Source organism: Centruroides vittatus, unplaced genomic scaffold (assembly GCF_030686945.1).
Source record: "Centruroides vittatus isolate TY-2023 unplaced genomic scaffold, ASM3068694v2 contig_549, whole genome shotgun sequence".
Lineage (NCBI taxonomy): Eukaryota > Metazoa > Arthropoda > Arachnida > Scorpiones > Buthidae > Centruroides > Centruroides vittatus.
Genome location: NW_027122325.1, coordinates 6,653,930 through 6,672,830, shown reverse-complemented (window position 1 = coordinate 6,672,830; position 18,901 = coordinate 6,653,930). Strand labels below are relative to the sequence as shown.

General features: G+C 32.9%; 2 protein-coding genes across 3 annotated transcripts in view; one reads left to right on the top strand and one right to left on the bottom strand.

Moving 5' to 3' along the window:
- Positions 1 to 578: 578 nt before the first annotated feature.
- On the top strand, positions 579 to 2,092 carry Slimp (Seryl-tRNA synthetase-like insect mitochondrial protein). Its single transcript, XM_067274403.1, has one exon. It carries the CDS (start codon positions 584 to 586, stop codon positions 1,991 to 1,993), a length of 1,410 nt encoding a protein of 469 aa, XP_067130504.1. The 5' UTR covers positions 579 to 583; the 3' UTR covers positions 1,994 to 2,092.
- Positions 2,093 to 8,404: 6,312 nt separating this feature from the next.
- LOC136978763 (glutathione synthetase-like) overlaps positions 8,405 to 18,901 on the bottom strand; it is a 37,662-nt gene continuing 27,165 nt past the window's right edge. For both annotated transcript variants that reach the window (XM_067274586.1, XM_067274587.1), the window contains exons 9-13: positions 14,679 to 14,870; positions 12,913 to 12,994; positions 8,818 to 9,007; positions 8,600 to 8,735; positions 8,405 to 8,525 (exon numbers count right to left, since the gene is read on the bottom strand). In XM_067274586.1, the coding sequence (XP_067130687.1) occupies positions 8,612 to 8,735; positions 8,818 to 9,007; positions 12,913 to 12,994; positions 14,679 to 14,870 (588 nt within the window). In that variant the 3' untranslated portion in view covers positions 8,405 to 8,525; positions 8,600 to 8,611. The remainder of the gene's footprint in view (positions 8,526 to 8,599; positions 8,736 to 8,817; positions 9,008 to 12,912; positions 12,995 to 14,678; positions 14,871 to 18,901) is intronic.

The following is an 18,901-nucleotide window of genomic DNA, read 5'->3' as shown; positions in this document are numbered from 1 at the left end:
GTCCTGACCTTCTTATATAGACCTTGGTCTATATAAGAAGTGGTGGATTTTTTTTTTGTGGCACACGAATGTTCTTATAAGTCTACTCGCTAGTCATCTGAATGAACTTAGAAAACACTAGTATTTGCAGAAACTTTTTAAAAGTTTATTCAATCTCAGGAGATCCATGAATTGTTGTACACGTAATGAAAGGGAAGGTCTTACAAAAACATATACAAGGTGTGAAAAATAGATCAAAAATGTAAACGAGATTTATAGATTGCTTCTTTCTTGGTTCAAGTTGATCTCTATTTCGTTCTCCGTGTTTCATTCACGATACAATGTAATCATCATCGATTGCAATGAATAAGTGATTCGAAGTATTGACGTTGATGTAAAGAGGAAACCTGACCAATTAATTCACTCTATTTCCGATAAATTAATAATTATATACAAAATGATTTTTAAATAGAAATTGTTTTATAACGTCTTATCATTTTAAAATTCTTACATAAACTTGTAATTTTAATTGGCAAACCGTTTAAAGGTGCCCTCTGACGACGAAAGCAAACAACTCGACACATGCTTCAGTATGAAGTTAAGGATGGATTTATTAAAATTTCTTAGGTGTAGCCGAAGCCGAATTTCTCATAAAATTCGATTGTTTTGTATTTCTTCTGAATGTAATGAAGTAAAACACGACGAGTCGAAGAAACGTTACGTTTCTCATCTTTTGTGTTCCGGAAGAGATGCTTCTGGTATTTATTTAGCTGTTTCACCTAATTTAAATCCAAATCATATTATAGAAAGTAGCAATGAGGTTGTACAACTCATTAAAAGTAGAGGCATTTCCATAGATATACAAGTACTAGCCGAAAGACTCAAAATGATTAAAAAATTACAGGTAAAAATCAAAAACTTCAAGCAAAGCGAAAGAGACATTGGAAACGAACTGAATAAACTCTCAGATGGGGAGAAATCTTCATTTCAGGGGTCCGAATTAATAAAGAAACAAACGGAATTAAGAATTAAATTGAAAACGTTAACAAAACAACTGTGGGATTTAGAAGATGCTGCAATCCCAGATTTATTAAAAATTCCGAATACTTTACATCCGGATGTAACTTTGGAAAATAAGGTGATAAATCGATACGGTCGTCCTAACAAATTTAAATTTACCGTGAAAGCACATACCGAATTGGGTAAATTAAATAGATGCTTGAAATTTACGCCGTTTCGTTCGTATTACCTCCTAAATGAGGCGGCCAAACTCGAATTTGCACTGACTAAGTATTTTACCGATTGTCTGACCGAGGCCGGATTCGTTAACGTTGTCGGACCCGACTTTTGTAAACAAGTCACTTTAGAAGGATGTGGCGAGACGCCCGAAGATATTTGTCAGATGATAACCGTAGAAAAAGAAGGTCAGTCGTACTACGTTACGGGAAATGCTTCGTTACCGTCGTTTATTGCGCCGTTAGCCAGAACTCTCACGAACAAATCGTCCTTACCTCTCTGCTATTTTAATATTGGTCGCTATTACAAATCCCCCGACGGCAGAACGGACGATACGCTTTTTACCGTTTGTCAGGATGTTATTGTTAAAACCCTTATATCTACTTTACCTTCAGAATTCATGGATCAGTTTAGTCGGCTCTGTGAACTAATAGACCGGTGTTATAGAGAAATTGGTATTCCGTACCAAACTGTACAAGTATCTTCTTGTAAATTGGAAAGAGCAGAAAATTTAAGAAGAGAATATGAACTGTGGTCTGTACATAAAAATGAATTTGTAACTGTTGGACATATATCAGTTTGTACAGACTATATAAGTAAAAGACTAATGATAAAATATGGAAAGGGTAAAAAATCAGAAAATTATGTATATATCATTGAATCCACAATAGCATCACTTCCTACATTGATTGGTTGCATTATGGAAAATATGCAAACAATAGATGGGACATTTTCAATTCCAGATGTTCTTATACCTTATTTTAATAATATAGTATAAAATTACGAACAATAAACTGTAAATATGCCAATAGATCCTGTTTTTATAGAACTTATAGTTATAAGCAATTATAATAAAATTTAAATGTTACAATATTGTCAATAATGTCTTATTTTGTTATATTCATATACTAATTTTCTTAACAGCAAACTTTCCTTTTCAGAAAACTGAAAATAAAGGAATAATTCCTTAAAATAAATAAAAAATTATTCAAAGAAATGTAATGGATTAAAGTAAAAATTTATTACTTTACCAGCAAAGTTTTTCACATTAAAGTAATATTTTAAAAAATTACATAAATTACATTAAAAGATTTATTTTAAATTACTATAAAATTGATTCATTTTAGTATATTGAGTAATATTACAGTCCACCCAGTACAATTAACTGTATTTTCCGTAAAGTTCATAAATTCAATATATATTTATGATCTCTGAAATAGCCAGTTCTCTTATAGCTTCCCTTTCTATATAGCAAATTCCAGGAACTAGTGAGTGCTTAAAATTTTTGATATAATTTCATTACGAGATTTCTATATTTCTGCAATAGATACTTTTAATTAATAATTGATAAACATATAAATAATAGAAAATAATTGATATATATTAATTATTTTCTATTAAAAGCAGATGAACATTCTCATGTCATTCTATTTTGTTTTTGTATCATCTCTTAATATCAAGTGGTTTGAAAAAATAAAAGGTGAATTTCGAATTTTGAGAAGGATACTTGATCACAGAAAGAGCAATTAATAGAATAAATATTTTTATATATTTAAATACAATACAAAAGCTTATATGCAATTTAACCTTTTATGTTAGGATATCAGAGGAAAAAATTACAGTAGAGTTTTTAGCTCACCAACAGTCATCTCAGCTTTATCCCACAATTGTAATAAAGTGGAGTGTCAAGAACTGTTCACTATAGAAACTAAGCAAGAGATAATAGCCAAGGTAGAGAGTAGGCAGTAATTTAATTTGAAGTTTGATAATTTGTATGATTGTTTTTTCTTATTTCAATATAGAATAGTTTTTGTAAGTCATTTGGTGTTAAAAGCTAGAGGTATGTTGGTATTTATTTTTTATTTGACTTTTTCAATTAAAATTTGTGCAAATAATATAAGTTTATTAAATTTTGTTGATAAACCAAAAAATGAACTTTTGTAAGTTAACTAAAGGATTAACTAAAATCAAAGGTTTTTGTTTAAACACATCTTATTGTATTAATTGGTTTATCATATTATTTTTCTTGTTCTTAAGGACTAGAATCAATCTTCCATTTTTATATTAGGATAGTACCTTTTTTTCTTACATGGGTTTTTCACAGACTTTTCAAGAACATATCTATGTTTTAAAAACAGAATTTGAAGTAATTGGAAAAAATTTTCTAAATGCTAAATTCTAAGTTAAATAGGTGTATTTATTTAATAATTTCTAAAGAGATTTCAAGTTGACATCACCTGTGATGTCGTGAGCATGCGTAATTGTTCGGCACCATCTTTGTGGTTTGTTTACATTTTATTTGTGTTTATCCATTGTTTTAGCTGGAGCTCTTGTGTTGTTTATTCGTTGCAAATATCACTATGATGAATTGTTGTGTAATCGGGTATAATACTAGTTCACTTAAGAAGGAACAAAGAAATATCATTTTGTAAAATTCCCAGCATTATTTGTCATCAAGGATCCCAAACCGAGGAGCTTTCATGACGAAGGCAATCTGCATGGCTCTCGAGAATCAATCAGAAAAATTCAATATGGATAAAGTGAATGTCAATACATGAGTTTGTTAGAAACATTTCATTTCAGGTAAGCAATAAACAAGGTTGCTAGTTATCAATAAATGATTAGATAAACTTTTGCATGAGTATCATAAAGTGTGTACAAGCTGGTTGCATAAATCCTTTTGTTAATACTGGCAAAATAAAGTTAAATAATTTTAACAACTGCAAATTTTAGTTTGAATAGACAGTAATTGTGTTCTAACTTTATTTTTCATCTCTCAATTTGTTTTCTTAGTGTCTGCTTGTGATAAATATACAGTAGAGTTAATATTAAAGTGTTAAGCAAAGATAATCACTTAGCAGATGAAGAATTAGAAATGCATTTTGAACCAATTGCCCTTCCGGTATAATTTACATAAATAAAGGTGTGTGTACTTTTAAAGATATAAACCAATAATTTTCATTGGTCACTTACAAATAGCTAAATTAGGTTGTTTTGTTGAGCAACATTAACATTTCTTTAAGATGCTACTTTTTACAATGATTTTTTTACATTAGCAATAACTAATCATTACTTAGTACCCTTCAAGTTGTTTCTGACAAATTCTCATTTATTATTTTTATATAACATACTGTAATGATAAGTTCTTTTTAATATTAATAATTTTATATATATTAACAACAATAATTTAAATTTAAATTGTCATAATAATAAATTAGTGAAAAAGATTTTTATTCCTAAGGAAAACCTCCTCATATGGTCATCACCAGACTGATTGCCAACATTATACATGGGGTATGAGAGTGGTTACAACCCAACCGCATAACATGAGTGTTATGAAAGAGCACATAATCAGGAGAAATCCAACCACTTACAAGATAGTTATGGGCCTCTAAAGATTTGTAAGCTTTCATTTGTAAAAGAGTGTAGTAATTTGTTGTCAAAACCAAATACTTTATGATGTCACAAAATTCTACTTTAGGCCACAACTCTTGATCTACAACAAAGATGCTGCTTCGTATGGATCGATACCTTGACATAATGAAACTTTCTCTTCATACAGCATCTTTCCTGTCAGATAGAGAATAGCCTGCCAGAAAAGCATCTTTTTAAACTTTGTTTTTGATATAAAAACACTGCAGTTCTATTAAGTTTAAATAGAAAAAAGTGCTGCCAACTTGTCAAATAAATCACATGCAAGCTAAGCAAGCAGAAGCTATACCAAAAACATGGCAAAGAGGCAGAACAAACATGCATTTTATCATGTGTCATGCAACCTTGAAACGTCTCTATACATACCACTTGTTTTGTATTGGTTAAAAATATTTTTGATAATACAGTGGGTGATTGTTTAATAAACAGTTTGGATTGTGTACAAATCGAACAATGAAACTTTTGCGAAAACTTTTTATGTTCGGACAACAAACACGTATTCGGATAATGAACACTTGACAAGAAGTGATGCTGCGTTTAAGATTTATAAAACTATATTTTAATGGCATCTATACATGGTTAATGGAATGAGACTTTCACAGTTGTATACATAAACTTTTTTACAATAGTTAATTTCTATTCTCTGAAGTTTTGCAAGTGCTTTTCTGAACATTTTATTTAAAAAAACTGATAATATTATGAGGCCTAAAAAAGTGGAATGTCAAGAACTGTGTTCACTATAGAAACTAAGCAAGAGATAATAGCCAAGGTAGAGATTAGGCAGAAGATGTCTGATATTGTAGGCAGATGACTTCTACCTGTTGAAGTCATCTTCAATTTTAGCTAAAAAAGATATAACCAAAGAGACTCAAGCAGATAAAGGAGTAATGAAGATCGCATCTGAGAAACAAAGATGTGCCATCCATGAAAAAATGGAGAAATTGCTTTTAGTTTGTTATTACATGTAAATAAACATAGTATGAAAGGATATAATTTATTTATTTTTTGGGGTTCCCAAAAAGAATTAATCAAATTCCCAGAAAAATCTATGATAAATTGATAATTGGTTAACGAACAATTCGGATAGTGAACATGGTTTTGGAACGAATTATGTTCGTTAACCGATCACCCACTGTATAAATAATTTATCCACTTTGATATCATATATTAGAATTAAACAAAATTAAATATTTTCCAATCTCACTAAATTTTATATTCAGTATATTAAATATTTCTTTAAAATTTAAATAAAAATCAATGTACAGGATAATTCAAAAAGAATTTTACAACTTTGAAAGTAATAGAATTTTAATCAGATTTACAGAATTGGTTGAGGCATTATTTATAGCAAACACATCAAGTTTTACCTCAAATAGTCATTTTAGTTTGATGTGAATGCCATTGATGATATGACAGATATCTCACTGAATTCCATTTCTTATCAAACTAAACACCATATCTGTTGTCACTTTAGTATCTCCACTTTAGTATTTGCAGATACTAAAGCCAAAAACAAGACCGCTGGTGATTTAAGTTTTGAACTTGGTAATATTTGCATGCAAGGTGGAATAAACACTAGATATTAAATACAGTATAATGAAACCTTGGAAGAAAAACTTGAGATATGTCAAATCTGGGAAACAATATGGCTATGTTATTTCACCTGTTTAACCAAACCTGAAACATTTGTTGAGAAAATCCCAGACATCTGATACCTCTCTAGTTTTTCTTCTAGAGTGGCAAACCTATGGCACATAACATATCATACAATTTCAATTTATCATCTGTCTTTTTCAATTATTCTTTCAGTTATCAACCAATCATTCTTTTTTCAATCAGATTTTTTACATTTATTCTAATTAAAGCATACGAGGTCTGTTCAAAAAAGTTTCCGAACTTTTTGAATAGCACGCCTCCAATTGGTTATTTTTTAATCCGCTTGAAGGCGTTGTGTCCGCAGAAACCTCTTCAGTAACCTCCTTCAATCCGTTTGTTGATATCTTGTTTTGGTGATTAGTTACAGCCGTTTATGTGAAGATTAGGCAGAAGATGTCTGATATTGTTTGTGGGGTTCGGCAAAAAAATCGGATCTGCGGAAATGAGCTCGGCATTGTTCTGTGAAATTATGTGTGAAATTCGGGAAATCCTTCAGGAAACTTTTGAGTTGATTACCAAGGCTTATGGTGAGGGTGGGTGAAACGTCCCTGCCCCAAAAAAGCTCGACAAGTTCACTCAAATGTTAAGGTGATGTTGACTGTTTTTTCGATGCAAAGGGGGGCCAGACAGTCAACTTGGAGTACTACCTGGAAATGAAATGCCTAAGAGACAGAATCAGACTAAAATGACCCGAACTTTGGAGGAACAGCGAGTGGTTTTTTTACCACAACAACGCACTGGCTCATTTGTCCCTCAGAACTTGTCAGTTTTTGGCCAAAAACAAGACCGCTGTGCTTTCCCACCCACCCTACTCACCTGACCTGGCCCCATGCAACATTTTCCTGTTCCCCAAATTAAAAAACCCACTCAAAGAAAAAGATTTGCCACCATTCCAGAGATAAAGACAAATTCAACAGAGGAGCTTATGAACATTCCGCACTCCAGGACTGTTTCAAAAAGTTGGGGAGGAGATTGCTTTGAAGGGGACCCTGACCAATAAATTGTAAGAAGTATTTTTTTTGTAATAAATAAAGTTCAGGAACTTTTTGAATGGACCTTGTATTTATTTAATTTCTTTAAATATTGTTATTCAAACACCCGCTGATTGCATCTGATGGTGAGATTTTGGTCGTTGATAGCATGGCGTAGTCTGGTAAGGACGGCGTTGTGGCATTCGGTCGCCAGGTGGAGGTTCCTACCACAATGGTTGAGCACGTGGGCTAGCGTTTCTTTGGGGTACCCGCAACGGCGACATTTGGTTGACATATTACCAAACCGACGGTGGCCGTGCAGGGGGACGACGCTTAGACGAGCCCTGTGTATAAACCTCCAGTCGGCGAACGAAGTATAGTGGCCGTTTTGAAGGAAGTGGTTGCTAGCATGGTGTTGTGCGGTGAGCTTAAAAGCCTTACCTTGGTCTGGTTTTTGGAGTAACCTGCCAAGGAGATGTTTTTTGGCTAGGTTGGTTAAGGTTTTGGAGGTAGCGTGCTTGGGGATGGGGAATCCTGCTGAGGTGATGGTTATAGTGCTGTTTAGGAGGGCCCAGCTGATGTTCATGGTTTTTTGGAGCCTGCGTGTGGCCTTTCTGAAGGCGGGTCCTATTGCTTTATCTAATACACTTGGCAAGATCTTCTCTGCCTGCTTGGCCAGCAGGCTACTTGCCTTTTCCTGACATTTATATCACTACACCATGGATAAATTTTGCAATAAACTTTCAATATAATTATTTGATACTTTTTATTATAAACATTATTTCAATTTGACAAGCATAAAAATAATCAGTGTCAATAAATATTAAAAAAATCTCTCATTATAAAATTGAAAATTTTTTGATATGTCATTTACAGTGTTAATTATTAAATTTCATGTTTTAATATCAAACGGAAAAATATAAATTTTAATATTACAAGTACTTACGATATATTTACATGGAGAGCGTACATCATAAACTTAATTGCTGAAATGAGCCATATATTGTAACTATTAACTAAAATTTAATTGTCAGATAATTTTGTCAACACATATATTAAATCAATTTACATTGAAACATTTAAAAAAATTAACTGAAGTTATTTTCTTAGTTGACAGAATCAAAACCAGATTTAGCTGTAAACAATCTTTATTTTGAAAATTGTATGAACTGTTTTATAAAAAAAATATGAACAATAATTTCTGTAGTGAAATATTTAGGCACTGGATTAATATGACTTGCTGAACTGTAACTGAAATTATAGAAAACTTTAATATATGTAATTAAAATGAAATTATTTAAGTTATAAATTAAAAAAACAAATACCTTATTGGAATTTTAATTTAAAAATGGTGTATCTAATGCTCCAAAACCAGCAGCAATTCCAGTTTCATTTGAGTCAACAGTTTTGCTTCGTAAGATATAACCAGCATCAAAATTATGTAGAATTGAATCTTTACTTCTAATATAAATAAAATAATTCAATATGATTTTCATTTGCATTATTATTATTCTAAATTTAAATATGAGAGTAGGAGAAATACCCTAAAATTACTCCAAATATTCCTAATTCACAAATAACCTGACAAGGAATTGCATCTTTATTCCACTGAATGATATAATTTTCTACAGATGGTGAATTGATTAATTCCATGAGAATATAGCCTTCTCTTTCTTTAGATGAAGATATTTCTTCTAATACTTTCTTCACATTTTTACCATAAACATTATGACCTGAAAATATAAATTTTTAGTCGTTATTACATTCTTAAATGGAAAGTATTTTTGCTATTTTATATTTTTAAATGTTTGTTTTAGATTTTGAAAAGGTACTCCCAGGAAATTTACTATGTAAAAATTCACAATGAAGCAATGCATAAAAATCCTTGAATTTTATTTTTAAAACCAGCACTTCATTGCTCTAATACATAGAGCATATGTGCATTTGCCCAATTTGACAATGTCAGACATATTTCTTTTTTCTTCTGAAGGACCACATGTATGTCATTAAGCTCCTAACCATCCTGTATTTGAATTATTCCCCAAATCTTTTCTTTAAGTACTGGAGGCAAATATATCAAACACTGTTATGGAAAATGCCATAGAAAGAACCCATGCTTGCAAAGTGAAGAATGGAGGTCATTTACATGGCATCGTTAGTACATACATACATTATACATTAGTCATTTACATCAGTGTGTCTGTTGAAATTTGATTTCAAAATTACTTTTAAACATTTTAGAGAACTTATTTTTAAAAAGTGATGTTTATATAGATAAAAAATGTCATAAGTAAAACTACTAGTCTGTGCACTGTATAGCTATCAAATAAAGTTGTCATCCTCATCATAACTTAAATTAATATATTATTTTTTATCAATGCAAATGACAGTTGATTACATGATTGATGATTTTAATATATTTAAAATTGAAAGCTAATATTCTTTGTAACTAGTGAGGAAGCTTACCTTAACAACAGTTTCAATGAAAAACTTTTTTCCTTATTACTTATGTATACAGGATACTGACTATTTAACTTCTCTCTCTCTCTCTTTTTTTTTATTTTCAATTTCTTTGTCAATGGCTTGGAGTTCAATTTTTGCAACTGAATTTTCTGTTTTTTCACTTTGAGTTTTTTCAGCTTCTTAGCAGTTATCTTACTTTTCTTGTTTTCCTCATTTAAATCTTATTTCATTTCTTTCAAAGCTTCACTTCTCTTGCTCAATGTGCTTTTCATAGCAAGTATCATTTTCTTGTTCACCCAAATTGTTCACTACATGAACTATATCATAAACAATCATTGATAGCTTCTCAGCAATTGTTTATGAAACAATTCATGCAATACGCATTATCATATTTGTGGGTACTGAGGAGGTACAACGAAGTCGGACTGCCGTCTAATTTCGGCTAACAAGTTGGAGGGACTTGCCCACGAGTCAGAGATGGCTTATTTGTCAGTAGGGTTTCCCGCAGGGACAGGACTTCTTCTTCATCCGGTCAAGTGTAGGAGGGAAGGTGGAGTCGTGGTAAGGCGATAGGCGAATATTCGAGCAAACAAGACACCATTTAACAGGATAATAACAATTTATTGGAACCAAGAGAAAACGTTACAAATGTCTAATATATATATCTATATATCCCTAACACGCGAGGAGAGAGAGAGTTCACATTGGTGGGTTCCATACCTCTTAGAGAATCCGATTTTGTATAGAGTAGTTCTGAATTCTAAATCCGTAGGATATCCAAATTCCTTCGATGTAAGAGACAGTAATTCCTTAGGGCAAGAGACACAAGGCACAAGATAACTCTTTTGGCACAAGTGATGCTGGACGACGATCAACTCCCCTGAGGGGGGGAAGGAAGCATCTTATATAGCTTTTTGATGGGAAAATCGGTCACGTGGATGTGATCGGGCCATAGGTGTTCCTGGGATTGGAAACAATACAGCGAATTTGGGCGCTAACTATAAACTTACATTGCAAGATGATCTGTACTCAGCGTAAGAACAATGGATAGTTGACAATTATACGGCCGGGGATGCATATTTTCTCGGCCAGGACATTTTCTAGCGAGGATGTTTATAATAGGAAAATTCTCAATTCAATATAGGGAACAATTATTATAATTTTACATTCAGGGGAATTTCCAGATCTCACATATTGAACAGTGAAAGAATTGTATCATATTGAAAGTCATTCATTCTTTTAGACTTTCTCTAAACAAAGTATTTTTAAATTATATGCAATCATTTGGAAATATTGCTTTATTTCCTTTTAATAGCTTATTTATATAAATTTTTCAATTTTAGTTTCTTTTATCCAGCAAGCTAGAATACCAAGTTAGTGGAAACTTCAAATATGACAGCTTCACAGTCGGTCATGTTTAAATAGTTTATCCAAAAGTTTTACTTGAAATCTATTTTAAAATTTGTAGGACTTTTTTTCCACACATTAAGAAATGATAAAATATTTATAGGTTTTAAAGTATCCTTTTTTTAAAAAGTACAGTACTATCATAGAAAATATATATATTATAAGACAGACACACTGTACATAAAGTACAGATGGAATTTTTAAAATTATTTTTATATACAAATAATTAACAAAAAAAATTTATTCAATTTTTACTTGAAATTTCAGTAAAGTGACTTATAGGCCACACTATGTAATAAAGAATTAATTACTTTCTTAACGTTATTTATGTTAAATGAATACTTATTATATTACAACTTTATTGAAATTATACTCAATCCAGACTAATATAATTCATATGTACAAATTTTGCCTGTCTGCATGCAAAAATATAGGGTAGGGTGTCTATTGTCAACCGCTTCTAGTAGTCAACCATGTAAGTTGATATCCAAGCGTAATTAGTCCATTAGAGCAGGTTTAGGCAAGCCATCTTTATAGGAAGCATAAGGCAACCCCTTTCTCAATGACATGTAAGAATAACAGGTTGCTTCACTCACAGTGGTGGAAAAAATTAGTGCACAACACCCCTTCTGTAGTTGACACATAGTGAGGCATTGTCAAGTCAACGAGGGCTCTGCATTTCAGGTGTGTGTTTTCTATAAAATGCCTATTATTGAGTTTGCTTATCCTTTCACAGTTGCCACATTTGAAGTAGAAGATACCACTGTAGTTAATACATTTACATAGAGCATATAAGATATATAGAAAGCTTCCAATTTCATTTTGCTCTCATAAATCTAAAAATTGTCAAATGGATCACGGAGATGATTAAGGCATTAGCCTATTGCTCTGGGAACCCAGGATCAAATCTGGTGGAGAACCCCCAAGAGTTTTTCATGGGCACTCTGTCATGGAATTGTCAGGTCTTATTCCTCACCACTGGCTCCCCCATTGTGGTTCTGTTCTGACCAAACCCACAATAGGCAAGGTCTTCTTAGTACCCACAAGGCAGAAAGAGTTTAAGAATTTAAAAAAAACATCTAAAAATTACAAGCAATTATTTATTGTGACATTGTCACAATGCTGAACTGCAAGTTTTAATCATATTTTTTAATTTATTTAATTAAAAATATATGTTTTCCACCTCAAATTAGTAGTGTCATGCCCCTGTACATCATGCTTTTCCTATTGGCAATAGTCGTGCCAGTCATCTAACTCCTTTCGGAGGAAATTTTTGAATTGAAATAACATGACTTCTGGTTTGCAGTAGAAGTTTGTATATAGTTAATCGGGGCCTCCTGCCCCTAAACTTTCCCTATCTGGTCTCAGCTTTCATCTATCTAACTCTGTCCTTCCTTAATCTTGAGAACAGATACACAGGCAAATGGACAAACAGACAATAGTAGGAATTTATAGATCTACAATTTTTTCAAATTGCAGTCCAATAAAGCCCAATCAGTTATAATATAAAGAAATACATAAATATAGTTAAAATTATCAAGTATGAAATAATGAAAAGTAATGCTATTTCATTCTTTTCTAAATTTTAATATATTTATTTTTGCATATCTAGTAGTTAACATATTACTAAATCCATTTTATTCTACATATAAGAAAGTGGACTGATATCAAATGATCAATTGGAAAATATATAATGCACAAATCTTATCATAAAATTAGTTTAAATTTTTTATTTATATACTTTAAATTATAAAATTTCATAACATACCTCCTCCTTCTCGTTGTGGTTTTAAAACAAATTTTTCTGGAGTTTCCAAGGCCATTTTAATAACTTTATTACCATCTTCATTCTAAAATAAAATAACTTTCTAATCACAAAATGCATGATTATTAAATAAAAGTTTACATTCGCATGTCATTATTTATCATTAAAAAATAATAAATATGTCATTATATTAAATTTGTTATTTATAAAAATTATTTCTTTATTTTTAATTATTATATATTTAATATTATCTTATTAAACAGAACTATCATATAATATCCTTTCATCTCTCATAAATATGTAAGATATAAAAAAGCATAAGAGTGTAATAATGGAGAGTGTTGATGAAAGATTAATAGAATAAATTTTAAGGAAATACGTAGATTATTAAAGAATGATATAAGAATTTTAGAAAAACTTTATGTGAAAATTCAAACCCGCTGGAACCAAATGCTAGCAATAAAATGTTTTATTGTTTGGTTCCCACGGAGAAAGCATGAATCACGAGGAACAACATTCGAATAGTGCTTGTTGGTGAAAGAGAGAAACGTGACCGAGAGAGGAAAAGGGGGTCGGTTACATAGTGTCTGTCCGATCGACTCGAAGACGGTTACATAGTGTCCGTCCAGGTCTGTTACGTAGTGTCCATTGGATAGTGTGTGTGCGTCCTGACGTCTAACGAAAGGATACCCAAGGATATCTCAACCCTGTAACAAGACCGATTTGGACCACGAGGTATGACTCCCCAAATTTGTGTAAACTCTCCCTCTGGTGGCTAAACCGTAGGCAACGGTAGCTCACCCCTAATTGTATCTGTAGCTTTAGTCTAAATAAATGGTTGTTGTTGTTTTTATATGTTGTTAATGTTCTTTATTCGAGTATTGCTGCTGCTCTACCGTCAAACCCATCTTCTTCCACACTCTCACTTGCGTAACGCGTGACGCGTAACAAGATCGAGCCACCATCTTGATCATGGGCAGGTCTCACTGACCTGTTAGCTGAGAAAAAGGAGGTGCGACTCTGTCCACCTCCTGGCGCACCCACATTTACATAGAAGAAAACAGTGAATGTCCTAATATAAATGTTTAGAAAAATGAAACTAGCAACTTTTCAGTTCTACAGAAGCTGATACATTGTATACAAAATGATAAAATTTTGTAGGTAAAGTTTGCATATAGTCACTTTTAATAGTTATTCTCAAACTACAGTGCTCTGAGATTAACAAGTGTCAAAATACCACTCAATCTTAAACTTAAATTACCTAACTACAAGCAGATTTACCAGGAATTTTTAAAATTTTATCTTAAAATATATTGTAGTAGAATGAAAAAACACTATTCACATCCAAAGAATAGAAATTAAGCAATAAAATTTGTTAATGTTTTTTCTTTTAAACAAAAATTGACATTCTTTATTTGATAATATTAATTTGAAAGTAAAGAAAATTATACTTTTGGTATTCTAGTTTATTTAAAATCAAATTTGAACATTTTTAAAAAGTAAGTATTTAAAATAATTTTTTGAAGAAATTTGGATTTCTTTTATAACTACATGGCTCATTATTCAAATTCTGTATTATAGATCCTACAAACCAGAGTAACAAATATCTGTAAGATTCTGTATGTCCTGTAAATGATTTACTATGAGAATGTATACAAAACTCAAGTATTATGCAATGAAACTGTATTATAATAATATACATTGCACATTGTTTAATGTTAATATAATAAATTAACTAATTTCAAAATAGACAAAACGTAAATACTAACCATATCAAGTGAGTACTGATTTGCAAATATTTCTCTAATTTTACTTGCTGATGATAGATTTGGGAGAAATTTTTCCAATATTCCAGGTTTTGTTAGTTCTTGTTGAATCTTTTTTGTACCAGCCAAATGATACCGAATTGATGGACATTTAATAGCTTTAGATTTTTCTATTAAGAGTCTGATTTCCCAATCCTGTTATGATTTTAAAATTTTATATAAATTAAAATTTTCATATCATGTAACGTTAAACAACAATTATTTTAATTTAAAATCAGATATTTGATAATGTATATATTTAGCGATCAAACCAATGCCGAATTATCAGGCTAGCAAATGGCTATAATTCGGCATTGGTTTGATCAGTATCTATAACAGGCTAGTAGTTGTTTATTTGTATATATTTAGATTTTCTTGCTTTTAATTCATTACACAGCTGATAATAATAATAATAATCCTATCCTATCCTATCCGTTTAGTCGTGTCCAACTCTCGGTCATTCTGTGGATCAAAGCTCTCCATCCTGCACAGCCTCCTTCAATTCCATTATAGATAATTCAGTGTCACTTGATTGTGTCAAGCCACTGAGTGATCAGCCTCATGCTCTTTTTCCACTAACCATCCCCAGCATGATCACTTTCTCAAGGGAGCTGGTTCTCATTATATGACCAAAAAAGGACAATTTCTGTTTGGTTATCTGGGCTTCCAGTGAGATTTTTGGTTGGACTCTGTCTAAGAGAGTTTTGTTGGTGATCCATTCAGTCCATGGAATGCACAAAAGCCATCTCCAACACCACAGTTTGAAAGCATCTATCTTCCTTCTGTCCATTTTCTTTAGATTCCAAGTTTCACATCCATATATGACAATAGGAAAAATAATCGCACTAACTAATCTGCATTTAATTTGGAGGCAGATGTCTTTGCTCTTCCAAAAGCTGTTCATGCTGATTATCAAGGTTCGTCTAAGGGCTATGCGTCTTCTGATTTCAGGACTGCAATCGCCATTATGGTTGATTTTGGACCAGAGGAATATGAAATCTTCCACTACCTCAATTTCTTCACCATTGATCACTATTTTAACTTCCGTATTCCATGCAGTAGTCATTATTTTGGTCTTCTTGAAGTTAAGAAGCAGTCCTACCTTTGCACTTTCATGCTGGACTCTCAGAAACAGCTGCTCAAGATCTTCCTGACTTTCCGTGAGCAACGTGGTATCATCCGCATATTGGAGATTATTGATGTTCCTGCTCCAATTTTCACTCAAATGTTAGACTCATTCAAAATCTGCTTTCCTCATCACCACCTCTGCATACAGATTGAATAGTGATGGTGAAAGGATACAGCTCTGGTGGGTACCCCTTCTGATCTTGAACCAGTCTGTATCACTGTACGGTGTTCTTACAGTGGCTTCTTGTCCAGTATATAATGATCGTATGAGCTGGGTGAGATTCCCATTTCATTGAGGCACTTCCACAACTTGTCGTGATCAATACAATTGAAAGCCTTTGAGTAATCAATGAAGCACATGTATAGATCTTTTTGGTATTCCCTCACTGTTTCCATCACCCAACAAAGATTAGTGATATGATCATGTGTTCCTCTTCCTTTTCAGAAACCTGCCTGTCCATCTGGCATCTCTCTGTCTATGGTTGAGTACATATGCTGTTGAATGATCTTCAGTAGAATCTTACTAGAGCAATGATGCAATAGTTGGAGCAATCTTTGGTATCGCCCTTTTTTGGTATGGGAATAAAAATAGATCTTTTCCAATCCTTTGGCCATTATTCCACACACTTCAGCACAGTGCTGTCAAAACTTTTAAATGTTTCAAATTGGTAAATGTTTCAGTAACTCTGCTGGTATTCCATCGACTCCTGGGTCCTTGTGGTTAGCCAGTTGTTTGAGTGCCCATGCCACCTCTTCTTCTAAGATATCTGGATCCAGCTCTGTCAGTTCTTCCTGTTAAGGCATTCTTCCTGTTGGCAGTATTTCTTCGTTAGTCTGGAGAAGGCGAGATAGATTTCCTTGTTAACAAGTAGGTCGGGTGATGGAAACAGTGAGGGAGAACATCAGCTTTTAAGATATCTGGATCCAGTGAGTGAAATGGAAGTTGATACCTTGGGTATCAACTTCCATTTCACTGGTGTAAAGTTGTTCTGTGTATTCCTTCCATATTTCTTTGATTGCATGTTGATCATGTAATTCATGACCATCTTGGCCAGCTGCCTTATGTGTGATATGTGCTTACTCTTTAATCAAGGGCAATAATCTACACCCAATTGCCACAGAGATCAGGATCATCATCAACAGCACTAGTAATCCCATCTCCATTACCTGGACACATGCCCATCAGGGCACTTCTGGTAATGAGCATGCTGACCAGCTTGCCAAAGCAGCCACCATGGACAATACCATCCCTGTCATCTATGACAAGATAAGCAAGCACACCTTATGCCAGCTTCTCTGGAGGAACACCCTCTCTTCTTGGCAAAACATGTGGAACAGTAACAACACTTGCATTACCTATAACTATATACCAAGCATAAATGATTTTATGAAGCTTGAGTGGTTTGAACCGAGCTACCATACAACTCAGTTTCTTACTGGACATGGAAAGTTCAGCACCTATCTCTCCCGCTTCACCAACCATACTTCACATCTCTGCCCTTTCTGTCATGTTGAGGACAGCGGGACTCATTACATTTTTGACTGTCCCATTCTTGAAGCAGTGTGTCTGGAGATTAGGATTCTATTACAGAACCTTGGCACCCCTTAGCCATGCCATCACTCCGACCTACTTGTTAACAAGGAAATCTATCTCGCCTTCTCCAGACTAACGAAGAAATACTGCCAACTGTCACCTGTAATGGCTTAAAATTGTCACATATAACTCCCAGCCATACTGCTGTCTACTGTATATACTTTAACTCTGGTTTTGATACTATTTACATATGTATTTTGTTTTGTCTTTGTAACTTGTATTGTTTTGTTACGTATTGTTTGTTCTGTTATGTATTGAATTTTGTATTGTTTTGTTTTTTCTGTATTTTGTAATGCTTAGGTTAGTTTTGTGTATTATTATTATATTTTATATCACTCTATTGTGTATTCACTACTTTGTCACATATCTTTGGTATCTCTTTGTATTCTACCTTGGTCATGCTAAACGCAACACCAAGTATGTACTTTGTACTTTAATAAATAATACTGACTGACTGGGCGATAAATGGTGTTTCGGCTTTCTTCATATAAGCGAAGCATTGTCTAATGTGGTCTTTCTGAGCTGCTGCTTCCATTTTCTTGCACTGTTCTTCCCAGAATTTTCCTTTATCTTTCCTGGCTTCTTTTTGGAACTTTGCATTTATTTAATCTTCACATTTCTTCTCGTTATCAATGATTTTTGCCTTTATTTGTTGTTCTGCTACTTCTATCCTAGTTTCTGACATCCATTTTGCCGATTTTGCCATCTTTTTGTATGGAATGAGTTGATGCGCTACATCATTGATATGTACTGTATTTTTATATCTTTCCATAGTTCTTCTGGTTCTCTTTCTGCAAAATTGAGCAAGTCAAATATATTCTTTATTTCTATATCATAGGTAGCAGGGATCATTTCAACATCAAATTTTGGCATCGCTGATGGTTGCTTGACATTACAAAACCTTAGTTTCACTTTGGCAATGAGCAGTTCATGATGCATTCCACAATTGTTGCCAGGATACATTTTCACAGACAAAATGGAACTCTTACACTTTTTCTGGCACAGGAAGTAGTCGATCTGGTTATGATATTTTCCATTGGAAGAAGTCCATCGCCACCTTGGCCATCCAAACCGTGTATTCATCATGGTCATCTGCTGTTCTTGGCTGAAATGAATCAGTTGTTCACCTGACTCATTTCATTCTCCAAGACCAAATTTTCCTACAATGTACGATTCTTCCATTTCACCTACTTTCACATTGAAATCTCTGATGACATAGACAACATCTTTTCTTGGTGTCTGACACAGTGTTTCTTGGGAGTTCATTGAAGAAAGCCTCAGTTACTTCTTCTGAATCAGCAGTGGATGCATAAACCTGCATGATCGTAAAATTGTGAGGTTTCCCTTTGATACGGATTGCTATTATTCTGTCATCAATTGTTTGAAAGCTTTCTATGGTGCAACTGATCTTGTGAATGAAACCTACTCCTCTTTGCCAGATGATATCATTTCCAGAGTAGTAGAT